The 25,501-nt window shown below is 42.6% G+C and overlaps 1 protein-coding gene across 1 annotated transcript in view; it reads left to right on the forward strand.

The window, feature by feature from the left end:
* The window catches only part of ophn1 (oligophrenin 1), a 229,854-nt gene extending 213,199 nt beyond the window's left edge, over window positions 1-16,655 (forward strand). The window contains exons 23-24 of the mRNA XM_073057890.1: window positions 2,472-2,532; window positions 14,153-16,655. Of these exons, the coding sequence (XP_072913991.1) occupies window positions 2,472-2,532; window positions 14,153-14,161 (70 nt within the window). The 3' untranslated portion in view covers window positions 14,162-16,655. The remainder of the gene's footprint in view (window positions 1-2,471; window positions 2,533-14,152) is intronic.
* The last annotated feature ends 8,846 nt before the right edge of the window (window positions 16,656-25,501 follow it).

Genomic DNA, 25,501 nt, shown 5'->3' on the forward strand with positions numbered 1-25,501 from the left:
GAATTTATTATAAGAACAGAAAAAAATGAACAAAATAAAAAGAGGTAGGAGCAGGACTAGGCCTTTCGGCCTGTCAAGACCCCTCTGCCATTCAAACCATGGCTTTTTTTCCTCTTAACCCATTCTTCTACATTTGCCCTGTCACTTTTAACACACTTACCAATCAAAAACTTATACATCTCTGCCAGTGACTTGGCCTCCACAGCCATCTGTGGCAGCAAATTCCACAGATTCACCACCCTTTGGATGAAGCAATTTCATCTCATTGCGCTTTTGAAGGGATGCCCTCCGATAAGTATTATTGAACAATCACTTTGGTTTGAAGATGTAACTTCATACAATTATCTATTTTCAAGTAGATATGTATTTTCAAGTGGATATACATATCAAGTGGATATGTATTTTTGTGCTACGTTAGTCCAGTTGACGGGCTATCTGCAGAGACTGCATCTCAATTAGCTTCAACCCTGAGCAATGAAGAAGGGACATTTTGTGTTACTATAGCAGCATAGACAAAATGCTGGAGGAGTTCAGAAGATTAGGCAGTGTCCTTGGAAATGAATAAACAGTCAATATTTCAGGCCAAGACCTTTCTTCAGGACTGGAAAGGAAGAGGGAAGAAGAGTGGAGGGAAGGGAAGGAGGATAGCAGAAAGGTGATAGGTGAAGCCCAGTGGACGGGAAAGATAAAGGGCTGGAAAAGAAGGAATCTGATGGGAGAGTGGACCATAGGAGAAAGGGAAGGAGGCGGGAACCCAGAGGGTGGTGATAGCCATGTGAGAAGAGGAGATCAGTCCATGTCCTGATCATTATATTGATTTTGAGATAATGTTGCCATGCACGGGGCTCACTCGAGTAAGAATTGCTTACACAAGCTATCAGACCAAGTTATATTAAGGTACAGGAGCAGAATTAGGCTATTCAGCCCTTTCAGTCTGCTGTACTATTCCATCCTAATGAATTTATTATCCCTCTCAACTCCATTCTCCTGGCTTCCCCCGTAACCTTTGACGGGCTGACTAATCAAGAACCTATCAAACTCTGCTTTAAATATATTCAATCACTTGGCCTCCACAGCTGACCGTGGCAATGAATTCCACAGATTCACCACTCTCTGGCTAGAGAAATTTCTCCTTATCTCTGTTCTAAATAGACGTGCCTCTATTCTGAGGCTGTACCCTCTAATCCTAGACTCCCCCATTATAGAAAACATCCTCTCCACGTCCACTCTGTATATCCAGGCTTCAATGAGATTACCCCTCATTATTCAGGAGTGAGTTTCTGTGGAAAAACATAGATGGTGTTAACTTAAAATTCAGTAAGAAGATCTGATTATAAAAGGCATTGTGGTCAATAGAGCCACTACTTTACATTTCCAGCCACTAGGGACCATGTGGACCATTCTCCCCGTGGCCGCGTGGTTTTCCTCCAGATTGTCCTGTTTCCTCCTCCGGGTAGGTTGGTAGGTTAATTGGCCACTGTAAATTAGGATGTTGGTGAGTGATAGGATCTGGAGGGAGTTAATTGGGAATGTGAAGAGAATAAATGGGATTGGTGCTAGGAGTAAAGTGTTGGAGTTCGGGCAATATGGACAAAGTGTGATGAACGGACATTTTCCTTGCCGTGCGTCTCAGACTTTATCATAATGTAGCAGAATCTGAGTCAGGTTTATTGTCACTGACCTATGTTGTGAAATTGGTTGTTTTGGTGCAGTACGTAATGGTGAAAGTTGCATTCATGGGGTCATTGTCTGTTCAGAAATCTGATGGCAGAGGGGAAGAACTACTTGTGGAGATAATCAAACAGTCAACGTTTTGGGCTGAGAGCCTTCAGTACTGGAAAGGGAGGGGGAAGAAAGCAGAGTAAAAAATTTGGGGGAGGGGAAAGGAGGATAGCTAGGAGGTGATTGTTGAGGCCAGGTGGCTGGGAAGGGTAAAGAGCTTGGGAGAAAGGAACCTGATCAGGAGAAGCGAGAGGAAGGAGCAGTTCCTAAGATATTGAGAGTGTGTCTTTAGGCTCCCTACCTCCTCTCTGATATGTAATGAGAAGAGGGTGTGGCCCCAGATGTTGAGGGCATTTAACAATGGATGCTGCCCTCTTGAGGCATCTCCTATTGACGTGCTGGGGAGGCTGCTAGCCATGGTGGAGCTGGCTAAGTTTGCAGCCTTCTGCAGCTTTTTACTGATTTGTGCATTGATGACTCCAAACCAGTCAGAATCCAGTAAAGATTCAATAAAGATACAGTAAACCTGTAGAGATTTGCTAGAGTCTTTGGCGATGTACCAAGTCTCCTCCAACTCCTAATAGTTACTGTCATACCGTCTTCATCAAATATATCGGGCCCAGGATAAATCTTCAGAGTATGATGACGCCCAGGAATGTGCGACAAAGAGAGGTGAATGAATGACTGTTCAGCCACATTAAGTGTGTGATTTCACAGAAACTTGATCACGTTTTCATTGCTCCTTCTAGTGCAAACGCTTCTCCACCGCCGACTCCTCCTGTGGCCCGCAAAATTACTGCGAAAGATGAGGTAAGTGAAGATGATAATTATATTGATAATGCCATAAGGTAAAAAAGACATTTCAGTTTGTGACTCGGTATCAGATTGATTCCAAGTCTTTGATCAAAATTGACATAAGGATCTTGCTAGAAGCAAATTTTAAGGCTTTGAATTATATATTCCTACTGCTAATGAAAATTGCACCTCTTCTGAAGGTTTGTGACTTAGAAATTTTAGATACCATATTCCTTGCACAGACAGTATTTGTTATCTTTTGGGAATGCAAGCATGAAGCAGATGGTTCCTTCGCTAATTTTATCTTATGAACTTTCAGTATGATGTCTATTTGAATTGGATAATGTACTCTGCTCAACATTTATGAGGTATTACTGTTCGCTGTCGGCTGCACAGGTACGTGGCCGAGCAGTAACACAAATGCTCCTGCATACGTAGCCTTTGTTGTCGTGCAGCTGGAATTGGACGCAGCTACGGAAAGTTTACAAAATGTGAAAGATTCTCTTTGTCGTGCTCTATTTCATCATACCCTGAAATTAATGAATAAAATCAAATGTATGTCACTTTTTAGTTTTCATTCTAAATATTCATAGTATGTATTTAGCAAAAAAAAAACATTTAAAGTGCCGTGCAGTTTTCAGGCTGTGTGCAAATTTCCTGCTCAGAGCCATGATCGATCTGTGCAGCTGCAAAAATAAATGAGAGGGAACATTGCCAGACATGTTATGTCCTTTCTTTGAAAGTAAGTGCATGATGACCCACCCCACCTGTTGACACAAGTGATAAGTAAAGAGAAAAGACCAACTTTATTGGTCACGTACTTTGAAACATACAGTGCAATGTATCATTGACCAACACAGGATGACGCTGTGAACAAGCGTCCCTATGCTTCCAGCACCAACGTAGCATGCCCATAACTTACTAACCCTAGCGTGTATGTCTTTGGAATGTGGGTATAATTAGTATTGCCATATAGATTCTTTCTCAAATAATTTGTTCTTCGAAACTGGGGATAAGTTTTGGGTAGCCAGTTTGCGGCTAACCTTATTGGTGAGGGTTGATGATGTTTGTTGTGTCCTAGCTCTGTATGTGATGGGTAATCCAGGGCAGGTTGATATGGAGGGTGAGGTTTGCCCATGCACCAGGCTCCCCTCTTTACGTGGCTGATGACTCCAATGGAACGGCAGAGACAGATACAGTTTGGCATCAGCGGCATTGCAGGGGTTGCCAGTCAGTGTTGAATTCAACGTAGGGCCTCCAGTTCTGGATTTTTCCCTCCGGATTTTCTCCCAAACCCTTCCCCATGAGTGGGTATAGTGTATGAGTGGGCAAGACAACAGATGTTTGAGATCAGAGTTTTCTTTCTCCTAGATGACAAAAAAGTGAGGACAAAATCTCTATATGTGTGAGGGATGTAGATAGATGAAGTGGCAGCTTTGAAAAATTGTAGAATATTGAACAGTTTCCCACATTGATTTGTTTTGCTTGAATATATCTTGATGTAAAACATACTTTATGATCAAATGGGATTAAAAGGCTCGTATTAAAAGGCATTATTGTATTTAGTTCAATGCATTGCTATTGACAAGTGATCAGATGTGGGAGCATTACCTACATGCCCTTCACCCCAGCGAGTCAGAAATCACTCAGTCTGCTGTCCTGTCACCCGCTACTGTAATGATGTCTCTGTTCTACTTAGAAAGGAGTCAGCTGTTTAACCATCTTGTTACTGTTGTGCTCTCTTCATTATAATGAGGGTGTGATTATTAGAGCAGACCCTTTGGTCCACAATGTTGTGCCAACCTTTTAAACTACACAATCAGTCTAACCCTTCCCTCCTACATAGCCCATAATTCTCCATTTGCTTTTCATCCATATTCTGATCAAAGAGTTTCTTAAATATCATCCTTTACTACCACTCTTGGCAGTGAATTCCACACATTTGCCACTCTGTGTAAACAAAAATCTACATCTGACTTCTCCCCTAAACTTTCCTCCACTCACCTTACCCCAGAACTCCACACTGTTAAGAATTCTGCCATTGACCTTGTACTCTGAATTCAAGTTCAAACTTCCAAAGTGAGTCACTTCCCACTTTACCAAATTGAACACCATCTGCCACTTCTCAGCTTAGCTCTGCATCCCATGTCCCGTTGAACCTACAACGGCTTTCTATACAATCTGTAACTCTGCCAATCTTGTTCAAACCATTTCTTTTGTTTCCTCTTTCGCTCTGTTTCCTGTTAGAATCACACAACACAGAAGTTGATCCTAGCATTAGTGACTGTCCTGGACAGCATTTACACTGCATTCGACTCCTTTGGAAGGATTATCTGGACAATGATTTACCATCCTGTGCATTGATCACTAAACCAAAGAGATTAATTTGAAAATCACTCCAGTAACTGGAGAATTAAATGCAAATAATAAAATCTGGAATAAAAAATGGTATCAGTAATATTGATCAAGAAACAGCCAGAATGTTGTGGATTGGTCAGTTAATTTCCAAGAAAGCTGCCATCGTTATTTGTTATGGACCCAGGCCATACAATGTGCTTGATAATTTAGTGCTCTCTCGAATGACCCGTCATATCACACTGTCCAGATATTGAAAATGAATGCAATACCCCTAGTAACAAACCTTTATAGTTCCTTAGATTTACAAGGATGTTGCCAAAACTTGAAGACCTGAGTTATAGGGAATGGTTGAATAGGTTAAGACTTTATTCCCTAGAGTGTACGGGAGTGAGAGGAGACTTGACTGAGGTTTGCAAAATGATGAGCAGGGTATAGATAAGGCAAATGCAAGCAGGACTTTTCCACTGAGGTTGGAAAAACTTCACTCAGAGGGTGGTACGGATAGAACAATGTGGATCTGATTTCAATGTTCAAGATAAATTTGGATAGGTACATGGATATGAGGGGTGTGGGGAGGGGTCTGTGGTCTGGGTACAGGAAGATAGGACTAGGCATAATAGTAGTTCAGCACAGACCAGATGGGCGGAAGGGCCTGCTTCTGTGCTGTAGTGTTCTATGACTTTAAATTATAGGATTATCCTTAAGTACCTCTAAAATTGGATATTGGGACACCATGAAACATGCTATGCAAATATAAGTTGCTCCTCCTCTCTGATGTAGAAAAATTGAACCAATATATTCTGCAGTTTTATTTTGATTTTGCTTTTAAGGGAAGATAATTTTAAGTTTTTTCAAAAGTTCAGGAATAATTTTAGGGTGCTATTTATCATTTGGCGGGTGACCTCTGGTTTAAGATCAGTAGGGAGGATCATTAGTCCTGCCCTTTCTATGCACTAAGTTAATTTGTGTACACTTACAAACATGGATGGGTCAAAGGACTGATAACACATCGACTGACTGAAATGAAAACCATTTTGTACGGAGGAAGCAGAAAATTTTCAGTAGAAAATGCCGATTAAATTGCTGGCTGGGGTGCCCAAACTTTATAGAACCATAGCTGCAATGCATTGATTTACTGAGATAGAGCACAGAACAGGTCCTTCCTGCCCTTCGAGCCGCGCTGGCACAATTTACATTGATCAATTCACCTAACTGGTACATCCTTTGACTGTGGGAGGAAACCAAAGAACCACAGGGAATAACTTCACTCAGCCTCACTGCAATTAATGGACTCACTTTCAAGGACTCTTCATCTCACGCCCTCAATGTTTATTGGTTATTTATTATTATTTCTTTCTTTCTTTCTGTTTTTGCGCAGTTTATTGTCTTTTGCACATTGGTTGAATGCCCAGTTGGTGCGGTCTTTCATTGATTCTATTATGGATTTACTGAGAATGCCTGCAGGCAAATGAATCTCAGGGTTGTATATAGTGACTTTGATAAGTAATTTACTTTGAATTTTGAAAACCCAAGCATTCCATGGGGAGGATGTATAGATTCCTTGCAGAGGATGCCGGGATTGAACGCCAAATTGGCACCCTGAGCTGTAGTAGCATCACACACTATTGTGGCGCCCTGTGATGTAAGCAACAAAACTGGAATTCCTTTCTCTTCAGGACAGAGATTGTGTTATTTACTGCTGGAGAATAAAAATGGAAGGATGTAGTCAGTGTTGGTGCACTTCACCCCAGGCAATGTGGCACAGCATCCAAGGTGGAATTGGTGCTTCCCCCCAGTGTTTGCTCGGCAGAAGACAAGCTGTATTGTGTTCGACTTGTAGATTTTTGCAATATTTTTAGACACAGGGTCTTGGTCTATATTTTTTCGTGTGTCTGTGTTTTATTGATATCTTATATGTGCTTTGTGCTGTGCGTGTGACTGTTGGTACTGTGTTTTGCACCTTGACTGCAGAGTAACACTGTTTCAGTTGTATTCATGGGTATTCATGTATAGTTGACTGACAGTTAATCTTGAACTACGAACTGTGATGCATTATTCAATGCTTGCTTGTCTTTAGTAATTCAAGTTGCTTGCCTTGAGTGTTGTTATTTCCTAGTTAATTTCTCATTGGTATTGCCAATTAAAAAAAAACTGAATTAATCGACAGAAGATTTGTAGTTCCCTCTAATTATTTTGGTTGAAAAGAAAAAGTAATTTGCATTGATCAGCCGTCTGTCAAAATAATTCAGGCACTCTAGTGCTTAACTCTAGTGTTCTGAAGGTTATAAGTCGTCAAAAACTACTTAAAAATCTTCCTCTTCCATTTTGAAGCTAAAATTCAGAGTCAGAATTGAATAAGGTTTGATTTAATAGTTTTTATGAGATATCATCAATTGCTTTCCTTCCACAGATGTGGTTCAGTGCTTTGAGCAACTTGTACCTTGCCTCAGATTCAGCATCTGCTGCTCTTGTGTCTTCGTGAACAGTTAGAAACTGTTTCCTTCTCAAAATGGTCACTTGAATGACGCACAGAAGGTTGCCAGGGCTGAGGATTTAAAGATAAAGATTCCCCTTATTTATCGTATACAGTGAAATGCATTGTGTTTGCCAATTCGAATCAGCAAGGATTGCTCTGGGGACAGTCTGTGAGTGTTGCCGCACTTTCAGAACACAACTTAGTAACCCAGTCACGAGGAAGAAGGAAATCTTGGAGGCAGAGGTAACAGTTACAGTATTCCCAATGTATAGGTGAAAAACAGATTAGCTTTATTTGCTGCACTTATATTGGGACATAGAAGCATACAATGAAATGCTTCACTCTGCATCAATAATCAGCACAGTCCCAGGATTCTGCTGGGGGCAGCACGCACCTGGTGCCAAACTAGCCTGCCCAGAACTCACCAACCTACTAACCCATTCGCCTTTGGAATGTGGGAGCAAACTGAAGCACCCGGAGGAAACCCACACGGTCACGGGAGGAGCATACAAACTCCTTGTAGACAGCGGCAGGAATCGAACACTGATCAATGATCGCTGGTGCGGAGAAGCCACTGGGCTGCAAGGTAGCACAGTGCGCCACATCGTGACCAGCTATATTTGGGAAGGGTGAAAGACGGAACATTGGGGTGGGGGGTGGAAGGGAATGCGCACAAACTGGCTTCACACCTTCTCCCACCGCTCCTCCACCGTAACCAAAATGGAAAAAAAAACTGCCATTTTTGTAGACATTTATAATCTCAGGCACTACAAAATACCCCAAAAAAAAATCCTTCTGAAATATAATAAAGCTTCAACAGGTTTTCACGTGCAGAGAATGAGAGTGCACAGAAAACAGTGCAATTTGCAGTCACGGGATCTTTCTTAATGATGCTGGATGATTCTCAAAGGTTCAAAGTAAATTTATCGTCCTCATCACCATATACTACCCTGAGATCCATTTTCTTGCAGGCATTCACAGTAGAACTAAAAGATACAATAGAATCAATGAAAAACTATACACAAATAAAGGCTGACAAACAACTAACATGCAAAAGAAGATGAGCTGTGCAAATGCAAAACAAACCCAAATAATAAATAAATAACGTTGAGAACGTGAGCTGTAGAGTCCTTTTAAGTGAGTGCATAGGTTACGGAACCAAACTGCACTGTAACTGTTCTATCTATAGAGCCCAGCCTTGGTCTAGCACTGTGTTAGATAGATGGCATCTTAAACAGCGCAGCACACTGCAGTACTCCTGTGATTAGGTACTCAAATCGCCAGAATGGAGCCGAATTCACTCAGGCCAGCTCTCGCACTGAGCCAAGAGTGACACATACTAATATCAGTTCCGAGCCAGCTTGGAAACTTCGGCTTTTGCATCTGGCTTTAATGACTGTTGGCCTGTCTGAAGCCTAATGCTGGTTATTTTGTTTCCCAGTTCTCCCCGTCCACTCTGACGCGATCGCTCTCTGACTTGTAGAAGGAAATGTTGTCGAGGGTGTGCAGGGAAGGGGAGTCTACGGACGTTAATGCCAAACTCAGGCTTTGAGCGAGTTTTTGTTTGTAAGTTGTGCCATTAGCAAATGAGACTGAACTGAGCAGAGTTAATTTAGTGAAATACCTTGGACACTGTAAGTCACAAAAGCAGAACTGTGACCCATTTGTGATTAACTGAACTCTTAAAATTACATTGGAGCCTGGCTTTCCTCAGGCTGTAATGTAGCCTCAAGGCAAAGAAAGCTTATGCTATGACTCGTTTTAATCACAGCAGAAGTATAGTTGAGTTTCTTTACTTTGGTCCACTGCCATGCAACTTAAAGCAACCATGAATAAAGGAACCCCCTTTCCTCTTCCATCCTGCTGTGTTCCTTTGGGCCCTGAGGGTACTGCTGACACAGGGCTCCTGCTCTGCCAGGGGCAGTAGCCCCAAGGATTTCAGCTCTGCCTGCATTAACGTAAGCTGGCTGGATCGCGACTCAGATTTATTATCACACTTACGTCGGAACGTAGAGTGAAACGGATCGTTTGCATTAACAACCAACAGACCAAAAGGGCAAGTGTCACCACACGTTCCAGCACAAGTGTCCCCACCGTGTTCAACAGAACAGCACCAACAACAAAACCAGCCGGGTTGTGGGTCCCCTGCTCTCGGGACTCCCGGCCATGCCTGGCACTCACTGCCCATATGGACCAGGATTCCGTCGCATTTGACCATTTTGGAAAGAAGTATTAAACACTTGTTATGTGTAACTCTGGTGGGAGATCTCTGACCCTGTTGACTCCCTCCCCACGCTTACGCCAGTGTCGATGGTGGATCAAATATTTAGCTACGTCTGTCGACTGCTGTTCATTCCATTTCCATCCCCCTACCTTGTTGAAAAGGGCCTCAGTGCAGTGCACCACATACCCACAAAAAACAGAAACCGCCTGGACATTGTTACTCATGGGGACTGAAGGGTTTTGCTGACACAACTTGAACCAGATACTTCAATTCTTGTTCAAAACCATCAAGCTCAAGGATCACATTAAAATTGAAAATTACAGCACACAGGTACTGTGTAAGCTAGGTTTAAAGACAAATAACAATTTAAAGCAGAATCATTTTTCTCATGATAGCATATGTAGACATGTTTCTACACTGTGGGGGTGCCAGGAAGTATATAGTGCCTAAGTGGGGCGAGTATGAAGGATCTTTAAAGTTTGGGTAGCACTGCTGTGGGTAATTTATAAAAATTCTGCTGTTGTAAGTTTGGGAACAGGGACTTTATGTTGCAGTTACATAAAAGTCGATGCTCAGGCTTCACTTGGAGTATTGGGTACAGCTTAGGTCACCCAGTCCTAGGAAAGATGTTGTCAAGCTGGAGATGGTGTGGAAGAGATTTACGAGGATGATGTCTGGACTGGAGGACCTGAGTTTCCGGGAGAGGTTGCCCATGCTGGATCGTTATTCCCTGGAGCGTATGAGAATGAAGGGTGACCTCAGAAATTTATACAATCATGAGGAGCATGGATAAGGTGGACAGTCAGTCTCATCCCAGCATTGGGGAATCCAATATTAGAGATCGCAGAGACAAGATAAGAGAGGAGAGATTAGGAGACCTAAGGGAAAACTTCTTTATGCAGAGGGTGGTACCTGGAATGAGCAGTCAGAGGAAGTGGTTGAGGAAGGTACAATTACAGCAGGGAGGGTTATGGGTCAAACATGGGCAGATGGGAATATACAGTGGCCAGCATGGACCAGTTGGTCTGAGGGAGGTGTTTCTTGCCTTGTGGCCCACTAGTGTGGCAGAAATGAGGTGATTGCAGTAAATGGTTAGTAGCAGGTCGGAGGACTGCAAGGCCTATTCCCATGATGCATCTCTCTGACTCTCTCTATGGAAGCCAGGTGATGGGGGTGGGGGGGGGTGGTATCTCAACCAGAGCAGCCCAATGGGCTCACTGAAAGGCTCTTAACTACTCGAGAGGCCCCATCCACAGGCCTAATCAGCTATCAGTGTTACTGAATATCAATGAATGTTTTTGATGTTTGAAATGCCTTATAATGCTGTGGTGAGAATCAGGGCAAGTGCAGCTTCAACAACACTAAAGGACCTACACAACATACAGGGCATAGCCGCTCACTTCATTGGCACCCCATCCATTCACTCACTCATCGATAATTGTACCATGTACATTCATGTCCAAATCATGTGCATAAATAATGAATAAAAGGGATCCCATCACTGACCCCTGGGGCACCCCGCTCGTCACCGGCCTCCAGTCGGAGTATTGACCTTCAACCTTCTGCCTCCTATCATCGAGTCAATTCACCCTGAATCCCATGCGACCTAAGTTTTCAGATCAGCCTGCCCAGTGCAACCTTGTTAAGGGCCTTACTAAAGTCCATATAGACAATATCTATTGCTCTACCTACATCAACCCCTTAGTTACCTTTAAAATAACTTAAAAAGATCCACCGTACATGCACCCAGCCATGCTAATTTTTTCCTGATCAGGCCTTGACTATCCAAGTAACATTAGATATTGTCCCTCAGAATTCCCTCCTGTAACGTCCTACAATTGAAGTCAGGCTCACTGGCCTGTAGCTCCCTTGCCGGTCTTTGATACACTTATTGAACAAAGGAATAACACAGCAGGAAAGTTGTTTCCACTGGAAGGTGAAACTAGAACTAGGGAACATAGCCTCAAGATTCGGAGGAGTAGATTTAGGACTGAAATGAAGAGAAACTGTTTTTCTCAGAGAGTGGTGAATCTGGAATTCTCTGCCCAATGAAGCAGTGGAGGCTACCTCAGTAAATATATTTGGATAGATTTTTGCGTAGTAAGGGAATGAAGGGTTATGGGGAAAGGCAGGTAGGTGGCGATGAGTCCATGGTCAGATCAGCCACGATCTTATTGAATGGTGGAGCAGGCTCATCGGGCCAGATGGCCTACTCCTGCTCCTATTTATCGTGTCCTTATGTAAACACAGCCCAGACTTCTGGAACATTGTCAGTGACTAGCAGCAAAGTGAATCTCTCTTCGAGAGCCTCCATGAATTCTTCCAGGGCTCACATAGGTCAGGGCTTCCTTGGTCAGGCTCTGGGGATTTGCCCACCTTAATGCACTTTGTCCTTAAATACATCTTTCATTGTCATATGTAAATGATCTAAGGCCTCTCTACTTATTGCCCTAATTTCTTTGGCACTTATGGTATTCTTCTTAGTAAACACTGAGGAGATATAGACATTCAGAATCTCATGCAGCTCCTTTAAGAGGACCTAGTCATTCTTTTACTGCTAATATAACTGAAGAACCACTTGGAATCATCTTTAACTCTGCCTGCCAATTCCATCTCATTCTCCTTTTTTACCCTCCTGGTCATTAACTTTTAATATTTTTCTAGGGATTCGTCCGTACTCAGCTTTCTAAGTGTGATGTATGTTTCCTTCTTTTCCTCACCAGAAACTCCATCTCTCATTAGCCAGAGTTCCCTGAATTTGGTTCGTTAACCTTCACCCTCACAGGAACATGCTGCTCCTGGGTTTCAGGAATAAAAGCAATCAGTCCCATTATTTTTATCTGCTTCCACTCTATCCAAGCATGCACTTCACCAAGAAGTGTCATCAGATTAAGAAATATAGGAAGTTAGGCTCCTACCTATCCAACTCTATTAAAACTGATGAAGGGTCTTGGCCTGAAACGTGGATTGTTAATTCCCCTTCATAGTTGCAGCCTGAGTTGCTGAGTTCCTCCAGTGTTTTGTGTTCATTGAATATTTTTATTCAAGTCTAGAATCTAGAATTGAGTGATGTAGTTTTGGATAACAGAGAAAGACCATGATGGAGGAATTTCTTCCCTGAGGTCCATAGATTTGGGATTCTTCACCACATAAGAGCCGTTCTAGAAGGTATTCAAGGCAAATGTAGGCAAATTTTTGGACTGTTTGGTAATTGTGGGATATGTAGACAGGCAGGGGTAGACCCAAGATGAGATTAGATCAACCACGATCTCATTGAATTGTGCAAGAGATACATGACCTTCACCAGCTCCTATTTTTCTAAATTGGCTTAATATTGCACGCGTGTTGAAGTACTGTGAAAAAACATATTGCATGCCATTTATACAGATCACATTAGTGCATTGAGATAGTTCCACTTTCCACTGAGGATGGGTGAGACTAGAACTAGAGGTCAAAGGCTGAGGGTCTAAGGTGAAATATTTAAAAGGAATTTGAGGGGTGAACTTCTTCGCTCGTAGGGTGGTGTGAGTGTGGAACGAGCTGCCAGTGGAAATGGTGGATGCAGGTTCGATTGAAACATTGAAGGGAAGTTCATGGATGAGAGGGGTAAGGACATCTATGGTCCAGATGCGGGTTGATGGGACTAGGCAGAGTAATGGTGGGCCAAAGAGCCTGTTCCTGTGCTGTAGTCATCTATGACTCCTGTGCAAGGGAAACACAATTCCAAGGTGCAGAATAAAATGTTATAGAGGCATGGACAATATCATGCAAGGCCATGACAAGATAGATTGTGAGGTCACATGATTGTCATGTTCTTTTGACTGTTTCGTGTTTTAGCTTTCAAATATATTGGATTCTGGTTAATTGTGACACATTGGGACTGGTACATTTTGGCACAATTAAGTGCCTGCCCCAATTAGCCAAAGTTTCATGGAAATAATTCAAAAGGTATAAAAAAGATAATAGTTATCAATGGAAGAATGACTACTGTGTTCTTTTGATTGACGGGAAATGAACAAAATCAGCACAGACACATAGTGTAGATAATGGACTGCCTTCATACAATGCTATTGATGATTGCATTCTCCAAAACTTCATTTTCATTGTAACATTAAAGGTGATTGTTGATACCTTCAAGTTCTTTGTAGTTCCTAACTTGCTGAAGTATGAAATTGTTTCATTTTCACTCCTGGCTGTTTCTGGCATCTCCATAAGACTGAGTGCCTGAAATTACAGTGAGCAAAACAGTTCTAAATTGTCTTGCTGCTTATTCGTCACCAATTATCAGTGACAAAAATCACTGCTTTTTGAACACAAGCATACGCAACTGATGCTATTTGAGAACTGTTTGCTCTAAGTATGGTGTAGTAGTGTCTGACTGCCACACAAGTGCACGCATCTGATGCTAATTAGAAATTGTTTGGCAGTAGTCTCCTGCTCCAATTAAATGGCATAATATCCCAAATAAACAAAGGGGATCTCAGCTATTTTCTCAATTAGTTTTCATTCTTTAAGAGATGACCCAAGTAAGTGGCTGCCCCGATTAACTAGAATCCACTGTATAATTTGTTTTTCAGACATCATGAAAGAGAAGTATGGTTGGTTTCAGGGAAGCTGCTGGATCGGAACTGGAACGATAATTTCTGTGAACTGCCTTGAGCTTATCAAGATTTCATCTGGAACACCAAAGATCCTCCAGATCATCCAAGTGGATGGTGTCCAGGAATTGTTCCATCCCGCCAACATCCAAGGAAGTGTAGTTATTGACTGCTTTGAGTGGTATTGTCCTTGAGCTAAATGTTGAATATCTTTCTCTTCGATGCATTCTGATGCTACATTTTATTGTATGATCTGCCGCCTTCTTGAATAATCAATTCCTGTTTGTGTGAGATCAGCTGTGTATTTTATCAGGTGTTAAAGTACTACTGGCAATTCATGCAAACTTTATTAAATGTGCAATGTATTTTACATTAAAAACCCTGCAAAATGTGGGGTCTAATTTTGGGAAGATTTTGCTTGACCATCAGTCTAAATAGAGTAAATATAAGAAAAGGTGTTTCAACCATGTATTTAAAAATGCATACATTCTGTTTTTTATGACTGGTGAAGGACTGCTTACTTTGATAATGTTATCAGTGAAAGTAATTTGTACATGCTGCAGGGTAGGTTGGGAGGAATTATTCTAAAGAAAGCCGTGCTCTTATTCAGAGTGCGTCAGGCAGTAATTCTTGTCCTACAATATCAAAGGCTTACTGGGATTTATTGCCCTTCATGTGAGCTGGGACACTGTGACATTTGATGCCCTGGGTTTGGAACCTGTTCCTGGCCCAGATGACTGTGCTCGAAAGAATGGTTGGATCCCAGTTGGGACTCAGTGAAGGTGAACAATGTCCAGCAAATCAGCACAGAAGCCGTCATCTCAGCACATGTCTGGATGTGTCCTATAATCCTATCCATCACATTATGGTGGATAATGAATTTTTATCTAATTATTTACTTTGTTTAATTAGCATTTTTTAAGTAATTTTATTTTTAAGAAAATACACATTGATTGCATTCCATTGAAATAAGTTGGCAGTTGGGCATTCTCCTTCTCATCGGCCTTTGATTTTGTGATAGGAAGCTGAGTGCCATAAATCATTAGACAATGCAAAGCTCTCAGACAGAGGGAGGAGGGATCCTCAGTCCAAATGTGCATAACAATCGATTCCTCATCTGCCAGCATCTGGCAATAGTAAGGAGAGGCAAAGTTACAGGAAACACACAGACTGATCAAACTGAATATATTCTTTACCAATTAGGATAATTTATATGATTGGGGAAGATCAAAAGGAATGATTCTAACAAAGTTCAATGTAAATTTATTATCGAAGTACAAATATGTCACCCAATACAACCCTAAGATTCATTTTCCTGCAGGCGTACTCAATAAATCCATAATATAATAATAACCATAATTGAATCTATGAAAGACCACACCAGTGTGCAAAAGTCAACACACCGTGCAAATACAAAAATGAAGAAATAATAATAAATAAATAAGCAATAAAGTAAATTTATCATGGAAGTATGTATATATGAAACCCTGAGATTTGTTTTCTTGTGGGCATACCCAAAGACCACACCCAACAGAGGAAACAAGCATTGCACAAAAGACAACTAACTGTGCAAATACAAAAGAGAAAGAAAAGAAATAATAAACAGACAATAAATGTCGAGAACAAGAGGCCTTGAAAATGAGTCCATAGATTGTGGAAACAGTTCAGTGATGGGACAATTGAAGTTATCTCTTCTGATGGTTGAGGGGTAATAACTGTTCCTGAACCTGATGGTGTGAGTCTTGAGGCTGCTGTACCTTTTTCCTGATGGCAGCGGTGAGAAGAGAGCATGGCCAGGGCAGCGTGGGTCCCTGATGATGGTCGCTGCTTTTCCGCAACAGCTGCCTCATGTAGGTGTGCTTAATGGTGGGGAGAGCTTTACCCGAGATGGTCTGGGCCGTATCCATTACTTTTCTATTCAAGGGCATCGGTGTTTCCATATCAGGCTGTGAGGCAACCAGTCAATGTACTCTCCACCTCACATCTATAGAAGTTTGTCGAAGTTTTAGATGTCTTGCCGAATCTTTGCAAACTTCGAAAGAAGTAGAGGCACTGCCTTGTTTTTGTCGTAATTGCACTTGCGCACTGGGCCCAGGACAGGTCCTCTGAAATGACAACACCGAGGAATTTAAAGTTGCTGATAGGTGTTGAACCTGAGTGTTTTTGATTCTGTTATAAGAGACAGAGGTTGGAAAGTCTTCATTCCCCAGTTTTGACACTCTGGCTAACACGCCGACTGAGAATAAAATTTCACCAAGAAAGGATGAAGCCAAAAAGTGACTAATTAAAAGCAGCTGTTCCTTATAGCGTTTCCTTCATATGCAGAGATTGATGGCTTTTTTTTTTAAAGAAAATGCTTTAGCTGTGCACATTACAGATATCTGTAAGGAAACAGTCCTGTAAATCTTAGTTAATTTGTAAATTAAATTGCAATTAAATTATTGGGCAGCTGGCATAACTGGTTAAAAAACTGTGTATGTGTTGTTTCTTTGCTAAGTTAACATTCCATTGATTGCTGTTTAAATGCCCTTTTAGTACCATGTTGGGAAAATGAGTATTTATTTTAAGACAATTCAATGGCTTGAAATTTTTTTCCCCCGTGCGTCTCTGCTTGGCTACCGACCTTCCTGTTCAGGACATGGGAAGCTTGCAACTCCCTGAGAATGTTGTCATCATATTGATCCTTGGTAACCCAGCAGCAGGGAATGTGATACCTAATTAAAAAAAACTGATTAAACATACAGAGGATGAACAGAGCCTAACGCTAAAAAGACAAACTGCCAGTTACACTGAAAAAGACTGTAAAGCTAAGACACAGTGAGTTGTGTGGCTTTAATATGTATAATTTTCTTGAAGCCTGCCATTACGGAGATCAGATATTTTGTGTTGATGTCATGAAAGATTTTTATTCCTCATTGATAGAGGTCGTGCTGTGAAGGTTATTTTAATAAATATTAAGCCATTTTAAGCAGTGAACATCGTGACAAGTTAGAAGAAGGCTCCTATTTCTTAAGTGTATGACGACCAGTCTCCATCGCCTGACTTCAGAGATTCAAAGCTTCAGTTATTATCATATACAACTCTGTAATTTGTCTCCTGCAGATAGCTGGGAAGCAAAGAAAGAACATGAGAGTTGTTCAGAGAGAAACGTCAAACCCAACCCCTCCCGCACAAAGAACAACAACATCCCAGTCATCAACCCCCAAACCACCCCCTCCCTGCTGCATAAAACAGAACAGGAACATTGTCCCCTGATGAGAAAACAACCCCTCCGCATTAAAAAAAACTAACAGAACATCAACCCCCCAAGCACCCTTACTTTGCACAACAAAACTTGTTGACTTGCTGTTATTAGACAGATGGCACTAATTCCTTTGTCACCTTGTCATTGATTGGTTTGTGCAAATTGACTGGTGTTCGTTCCAGCAATTCAAAATTAACGAAGGGATAAAAATCTGCTTTAAGGGATGAAATGGTGGACCACAAAAAAAAGTCTCCTTTTGTTTTTGGGCCTTTCTGTTTAGCAGAGGAAAATTTCAAATCGAATAGCTTAGAAATATTTGTGCTAAATTTGCCTTAACCAACATGCAAGTGTTCAATCTTGAGACAGGGCCATTGTTAGCTGCAGGAATATTCTCATAATCGAGGCACTAAAGAGAATTTTAATAATTAAAACTCCCGCCCTGAAGAAAAAGTGACGAGGTGAGGAAATGCATATGCTTCATCACTGATGGGCTGAGACGACCACTCATTTTCATGAGCCCTTGGTACTTCTCTTTGAAGGCAGTTGGTGGGGTAGGTCAGACTGGAAGGTCTAATGACCACTGTGCGAGCAATTTTGAGCCCCTTATCTAAGAAAGTATGTGTTGGCATTGGAGAGGGTCCAGAGGAGGTTCAGGTGAATGATCTTGGGAATGAAAGGGTTAACGTATGAGGAGCAGGTCTGGGCTTGAATTCAATGGAGTTTAGAAGAATGGAGGGGGCGGATAGGATCTCATTGAAACCAATCGAATATTGAAAGGCCTGGACAGAGTGGACGTGGAGAAGATGTTTCCTATAGTGGGGTAGCCTAGGGCCAGAAGGTACAACCTGAGAATAGAAAGGAGCCCCTTTAGAACAGAGATAAAAAACATTTCTTTAGCCAGGGGTGGTGAAAATCTGTGGAATTCTTTGCCACTGATATCTGTGCATGCCAAGTGGAGGTTGATAGGTTTTTGTCTAGTAATGGTGTCAAAGGTTAAAGGGAGAATGCAGGAGAATGTGGTTAGAAAGGGATAATAAATCAGCCTTAATGGGATAATAGATGTGCCTCAATGGGCTGAATGGCCTAATTCTGGTCTTACAGGTGATGAGCTCCTGGCTAGAGAAAGAAGCTGTCAAAGCTCTTGTATCAGCAAGTACATTGATGCTGATGCTCAGTCTTCAATTGCATCATATGTTGACCTTGTTGGAGCCTAAGTGATAATGAATATTTACAATTACAATTCGCCTCTAACCCTGATGATTAGGCTGGCGGTGTCATACAGAAGATGTCTGCTGAATAAGCTGATATCTGGGAAGGTCGTATAGATTTTTTGTTTGGTCTGTAAGCAAAAGAAGGACAAGTCTCTGTTTCTAGTCTGTTTGCTGGAAGGTTGGTTTGAGCAGACCACCAGCGAACAGGAGTGGCCTTGGTTGTAACATTCCTTAATTTCTCAGGCTGTTTCAGGCTGCACACAAAAGACAGCCTCTGGGGTAGGGCACTTAAACCCTGTAAATGACCTATAAATCCTTCAGAGTCTGGAAACCTGAAACTAAAGCACCGATGCTGGAGATACCTATCAGCTCAGAAGACAGAAACAGTTGATGCTCCAGATCTATGCCATAAAATGTAGAATATTTTCAGTATTTCTTGATTTCATTTCTTAAATCTTTTGAATTGGTTTTGGTAGAGGGAAGGATATTGGACCAATCTTTAAGTTAAACAAAAAATCAACAGTTAAATGTGTAAGCACCAATTATTTAAGTAGTTTCTGGATATTTTTGATTATAAATGTATTTTATTAATCCAAAGGTGCAATGAAGTTTCAAAGGAAAGAATCTACTTTGATGTCTTAAATTAACGAAATTGACTTGAACTAGAGGTCATAGGGTGTGAAACCCTTTTTTACCATTTGCCTCTCGCTACCAGCCACCAGACTCAACAGTGAGAAAACCAGCTTTCACAGTCTAGGGTTGGTATGGATTGGGTCTTGGGTCCCACCAAACCTGGGAGTTGGAATGTCTCTCCCACACGAACCAGGATCTACATGAATACCATGCAACCACTGCCCCCCGCATGCAAGAAATAACAGACCGTACATTGCATACAAGAAAACTTATGAATGTTAACTTAATCAAACCGTTATTAAAGAAGAAAGAGAAAGAACAAAATTGAATTGGAAAAAAAAACTGATTCAATTTTTTGAGGGTGTGACTAAACAGGAAGTAGATGTGTATATGGATTTCAGCAAGGCATTTGATAAGGTACCCCATGCAAGGCTTGTTGAGAAAGTAAGGAGGCATGGGATCCAAGGGGACCTTGCTTTGTTGTTCCAGAATTGGCTTGCCCACAGAAGGTAAAGAATGGTTGTAGATGGATCATATTTTGCCCGTCTATCTTCGGGTAGACGGAGCTCGTCAGCCCGGGAAGGCAGTCCATCTAAGACAGGGAAAACTCTGATTTCAAACCTCCGCTGCCTTGCGGCCATACCCACTCATGGGAAAGGCTTCGGGAGTAAACCCTGAGGACAAATCCGGAGCTGGAGTCCCTCAGACAGTCCGACGTTGTCTTCAACCTCGCTCTGGCAACTCCTGTGACGTCACTGATGCCAATCTGTATTGGCCCTTGCCCTTCCCTTGGACAACATCGGTATCGTGGAGAGGGGAGACTTGCTGCTTGGGCAACTACTGGTCTTCCATACAACCTTGCCCAGGCCTGCGCCCTGGAACCAAGCGCAGATCCATGGTCTTGTGAGACTAACGGATGCCATCACCATTCTGCATGGAGGTCAGTCACCAGTGGAGTGCCTCAGGGATCTGTTCTGGGACCCCTACTCTTCATGACTTTTATAAATCACCTGGATGAGGAAGTGGAGGGATGGGTTAGTAAATTTGCTGATGACACAAAGGTTGGGGGTGCTGTGGATAGTGTGGAGGGCTATCAGAGGTTACAGTGGGATGTCGATAGGATGCAAAATTGGGCTGAGAAGTGGCAGTTGGAGTTCAACCCAGATAAGTGTGAGGTGGTTCATTTCGGTAGGTGAAATGTGATGGCAGAATATAGTTTTAATGGTAAGACTCTTGGCAGTGTGGAGGATCAGAGAGATCTTAGGATCTGAGTCCATAGGACACTCAAAGCTACTGTGCAAGTTGACTCTGTGGTTAAGAAGGCATACGGTTCATTAGCTTTCATTAATCGTGAGATTGAGTTTAAGAGCCGAAAGGTAATGTTGCAGCTATATAGGACCTTGGTCTGACCCCACTTGGGGTACTGTTCTCAGTTCTGGTCACTTCACTACAGGAAAGATGCGGAAACAATAGAAAGGGTGCAGAGGAGACTTACAAGGGTATTGCCTGGATTGGGGAGCATGCCTTATCAAGTCAAGTCAAGTCAAGTCACTTTTATTGTCATTTCAACCATAACTGCTGGTACAGTATATAGTAAAAATGAGACAACGTTTTTCAGGACCATGGTGTTACATGACATAGTACAAAAACTAGACTGAACTACGTAAAAAAACAACACAGAGAAAGCTACATTAGACTACAGACCTACACAGGACTGTATAAAGTGCACAAAAACAGTGCAGGCATTACAATAAATAATATGAGAATAGGCTGAGTGAACTCGGCCTTTTCTCCTTGGAGCGGTGGAGGATGAGAGGTGACATGATAAAGGTGTATAAGATGATGAGAGGCATTGATCATGTGGATAGTCAGGGCTGAAATGGCTAACACGAGAGGGCACAGTTTTAAAGTGCTTGTAAGTAGATACAGAGGAAATGTCAGGAATCTTTTTTTTTGCAGAGAGTGGTAAGTGCGTGGAATGGGCTGCCAGCAACGGTGGTGGAGGCGGATACGATAGGGTCTTTTAAGAGACTCCTGGATAGGTAGATGGAGCTTAGAAAAATAGAGGGCTATGGGAAAGCCCTGTAATTTCTAGGGTAGGGACATGTTCGGTACAACTTTGTGAGCCGAAGGGCCTGTGTTGTGCTGTAGGTTTTCTATGTTTTCTAAAAGGGCCCATCATAATAAAAACAGCCAAATATGCACAAGGTTGGCACGCAAATCTTCCAAAAGCTGATGTGTCCAAAGTATTCACGGTGCCAACTCCCCTCTTGGACTCCACCGAATTGCACACTCCCTTTGGATTGAATCCTACGGCCGGTTCTCTCGAGCTTCTTCTGTTTCCATCTCCCACTGAAAGACCTCGACCCTACCCCCAAGTGTCCGTCACAAAAACCTCTCTGCCCAGCACTCTCTAGAATTTTCTCACAATTCCACCATCCCGATTGGAGGACACTACATTCCTAAGTATGAACATCCCAACCCCCTATCTTTAACGGTAAAGAAAACACTCCCAGCAGAATATACTGCTTCTACAGAAACCCATTACATGAAATACCCTACAACATTAGCAGTAAAACCTTAAGCAGAGCATTACACTCACCACCCACCAAAAGTAGTCATGTCCTCATGACTTTGAAATTTACCAACTCATCATTAATAAGTTTTCACAGGAATATTGTGACATCATGACCTCCAATCCATTTGTAAATGGTGCCGACATATCTCACTAGGGTGATAGACACAATACTCTATTTCCCTTGTGTATCATAGGCCAGCCTTTCTGGGGCTTTCCTGACTCTTTGAGACCTCCTTATCCCACCTTCCGCTTCTTCAGTCTCAGAGACTCCTTGGGCTCTTTCCTTCTGGCAACCTAGGTCCCCATGCCACTTGACTAAGCTCAGTTTCATCCCCGATTACTTTGGAGACCAGCTTCCCTTCATTGCCCGGCTGCAAGTCTACCTGTCCACTGCTTGTCCCCCCACCGCCCGATACATCCGAGTCAACGTGGGGGAAGTTCAGGAATGTCTTCACCAAATATTGGGGAGTTTGAGTCAACATATACCACATCCCAATTTCCTCAACCTCCTTGCTAGTGCTCATCATCCAGCCTAGGATGGGCTTGCACTTTCTCAGAAACAGCTCTGAGCTCCAGGTAAATGCACAAGGCTTTCAGAAAACTCTCTCCAATTCTCTCCTTGCAGGCTCCCACTAGCCTCCTCACAATAGGAGTTTTTGTTCCTGTAAGAGTTGAAGCTTCACCCTTCTCAACCGGGTCAGGGCAGACCAGCACTAACATATCAAAGACCTCAGCAATGTCAACACCTGCCATTGAAAACTTCAGCTTCAATGACAAGTGACTACCATGTGGGTAATCAGCAATACTAATGCCCCAAAGCTGAGTGGTGTCCAAGGCAAATGTCTCAGATACCAGTTGTAGACGGGTCTGTACAGCCGAGTAACCTGTGACCCTGTGTCAGGTACAGCTCTAGCATAAGTACCCTCGATCCATGAGGATACAAATGAGATTGGCCCCATTAAGCCTCCAGGAAAAGGGTTTCGCACTGTGGAGTGTCCCATGATACATGGTTTGGAATGTGTTCCCCCCCCCACCGAGATGCCAGGCCGTTCCCTTACTGGTTCTCTCCGAGGTTTCCCGACTTCCCTTTCTGTTACTTAAACAGAAGTTGGTTCACTTTCCGAAGATTTTCCTGTCCTTCACAATCACGTTTAAAATGTTCATAAGACCATAAGACAAAGGTGCAGGAGTTGGTCATTCGGCCCATCGAGTTTGCTCTGCCATTTTATCATGAGCTGATCCATTCTCCCATTTAGTCCCATTCCCCCGCCTTCTCACCATAACCTTTGATGCCCTGGCTACTCAGATACCTATCAATCTCTGCCTTAAATACACCCAATGACTTGGCCTCCACTGCTGCCTGTGGCAACAAATTCCACAGATTCACCACCCTCTGGCTAAAAAAATTTCTTCGCATTTCTATTCTGAATGGGCGCCCTTCAATCCTTAAGTCATGCCCTCTCGTACTAGACGCCCCCACCATGGGAAACAACTTTGCCACATCCACTCTGTCCATGCCTTTCAACAATCGAAATGTTTCTATGAGGTCCCCCCTCATTCTTCTAAACTCCAAGGAGTACTGTCCAAGAGCGGTCAAACGTTCCTCATATGTTAACCCTCTCATTCCTGGAATTATTCTAGTGAATCTTCTCTGAACCCTCTCCAAAGTCAGCACATCCTTTCTTAAATAAAGAGCCCAAAACTGCACACAGTACTCCAAGTGAGGTCTGACCAGTGCCTTATAGAAAGCCTCAACATCACATCCCTGCTCCTATACTCTATTCCTCTAGAAATGAATGCCAACATTGTATTCGCCTTCTTCACCACCGACTCAACCTGAAGGTTAACCTTAAGGGTATCCTGCATGAGGACTCCTAAGTCCCGTTGCATCTCAGAACTTTGAATTCTCTCTCCATTTAAATAATAGTCTGGCCATTCATCTGCGGTGTTACATCTGCGATGTCCTTCCTCACCGCAGATGTAACAGATGATATTGGTCGCTCCCCTTTTCATGGGAGCATATTCAGTATCAGCCTTCTGCTTAGTATGTTCCACCGCTAGGTCCGGCTCCCTATCGATCTCATCGTGCAGCACCAGCCAATATCAACCGAGGTACCTCGGCTCTAAAATCTTTCATGAAAGATGATTGGGAAATTTTTAAGGAACAACAGAACTTCACTAAAAAGGCAATACGGGGAGAAAAAATTAGGTACGAGTGCAAGCTAGCCAGGAATATAAAGGAGGATAGCAAAAGCTTTTTTAGGTATGTGAAGAGAAAGAAGATAGTTAAGAACAATGTTGGGCCCTTGAAGAATGAATTGGGTGAAATTGTTATGGGAAACAGAGAAATGGCAGAAGAATTTAATAAGTACTTTAGATCTGTCTTCACTAGGGAAGACACAAGCAATCTCCCAGATGTATGGATGAGCCAAGGACATAGGGTAACAGAGGAAATGAAACAGATTGACATTAGGAAGGAAACGGTGATGAGTAGACTGATGGGACTGAAGGCTGACAAATCCCCAGGTCCAGATGGTCTGCATCCTAGGGTACTAAAGGAGGTGGCCCTGGAAATTGCGGATGCATTGGTAATCATTTTCCAATGTTCCTTAGATTCAGGATCAGTTCCTGAGGATTGGAGAATGGCTAATGTTATCCCACTTTTTAAGAAAGGAGGGAGGGAGAAAACAGAGAACTATCATCCTGTCAGCCTAACATCAGTAGTGGGGAAGATGCTAGAGTCCATTATTAAAGATGAAATAGTAGCATATCTAGATAGCAGTGATAGGATTGGGCCGAGCCAGCATGGATTTACCAAGGGCAAATCATGCTTGACTAATCTATTGGAGTTTTTCGAGGATGTAACCAGGAAGTTAGACAAGGGAGATCCAGTGGATGTAGTGTACCTCGATTTTCAGAAGGCATTTGATAAGGTCCCACATAGGAGATTGGTGGGTAAAATCAGAGCTCATGGCATTGGGGGGAAGATAGTGACATGGATAGAAAACTGGTTGGCAGATAGAAAGCAAAGGGTAATGGTGAATGGGTGTTTCTCAGAATGGCAAGTGGTGACTAGTGGGGTGCCACAGGGCTCGGTATTGGGACCACAGCTGTTTACGATTTACATCAACGATTTAGATGAAGGCATTGAGAATAACATCAGCAAGTTTGCTGATGATACTAAGCTGGGTGGCAGTATGATATGTGATGAGGATGTTAGGAGAATTCAGGGTGACTTTGATAGGCTGGGTGAGTGGGCAGATACTTGGCAGATGACGTTTAATGTGAGTAAGTGTGAGGTTATCCACTTTGGGAGTAAGAACAAGGAGGCAGATTATTATCTGAATGGTGTAGAGTTAGGTAAGGGAGAAATACAAAGAGATCTAGGAGTCCTTGTTCATCAGTCACTGAAGGTGAATGAGCAAGTGCAGCAGGCAGTGAAGAAGGCTAATGGAATGTTGGCCTTTATTACAAACGGAATTGAGTACAAGAGCAGGGAAATCCTTTTGCATTTGTACAGGGCCCTGGTGAGACCACACCTGGAGTATTGTGTACAGTTTTGGTCTCCAGGGTTAAGGAAGGACATCCTGGCTGTAGAGGAAGTGCAGCGTAGATTCACGAGGTTAATTCCTGGGATGTCCGGACTGTCTTACGCAGGGAGG

This window comes from Hemitrygon akajei, chromosome 10 (assembly GCF_048418815.1).
Source record: "Hemitrygon akajei chromosome 10, sHemAka1.3, whole genome shotgun sequence".
Lineage (NCBI taxonomy): Eukaryota > Metazoa > Chordata > Chondrichthyes > Myliobatiformes > Dasyatidae > Hemitrygon > Hemitrygon akajei.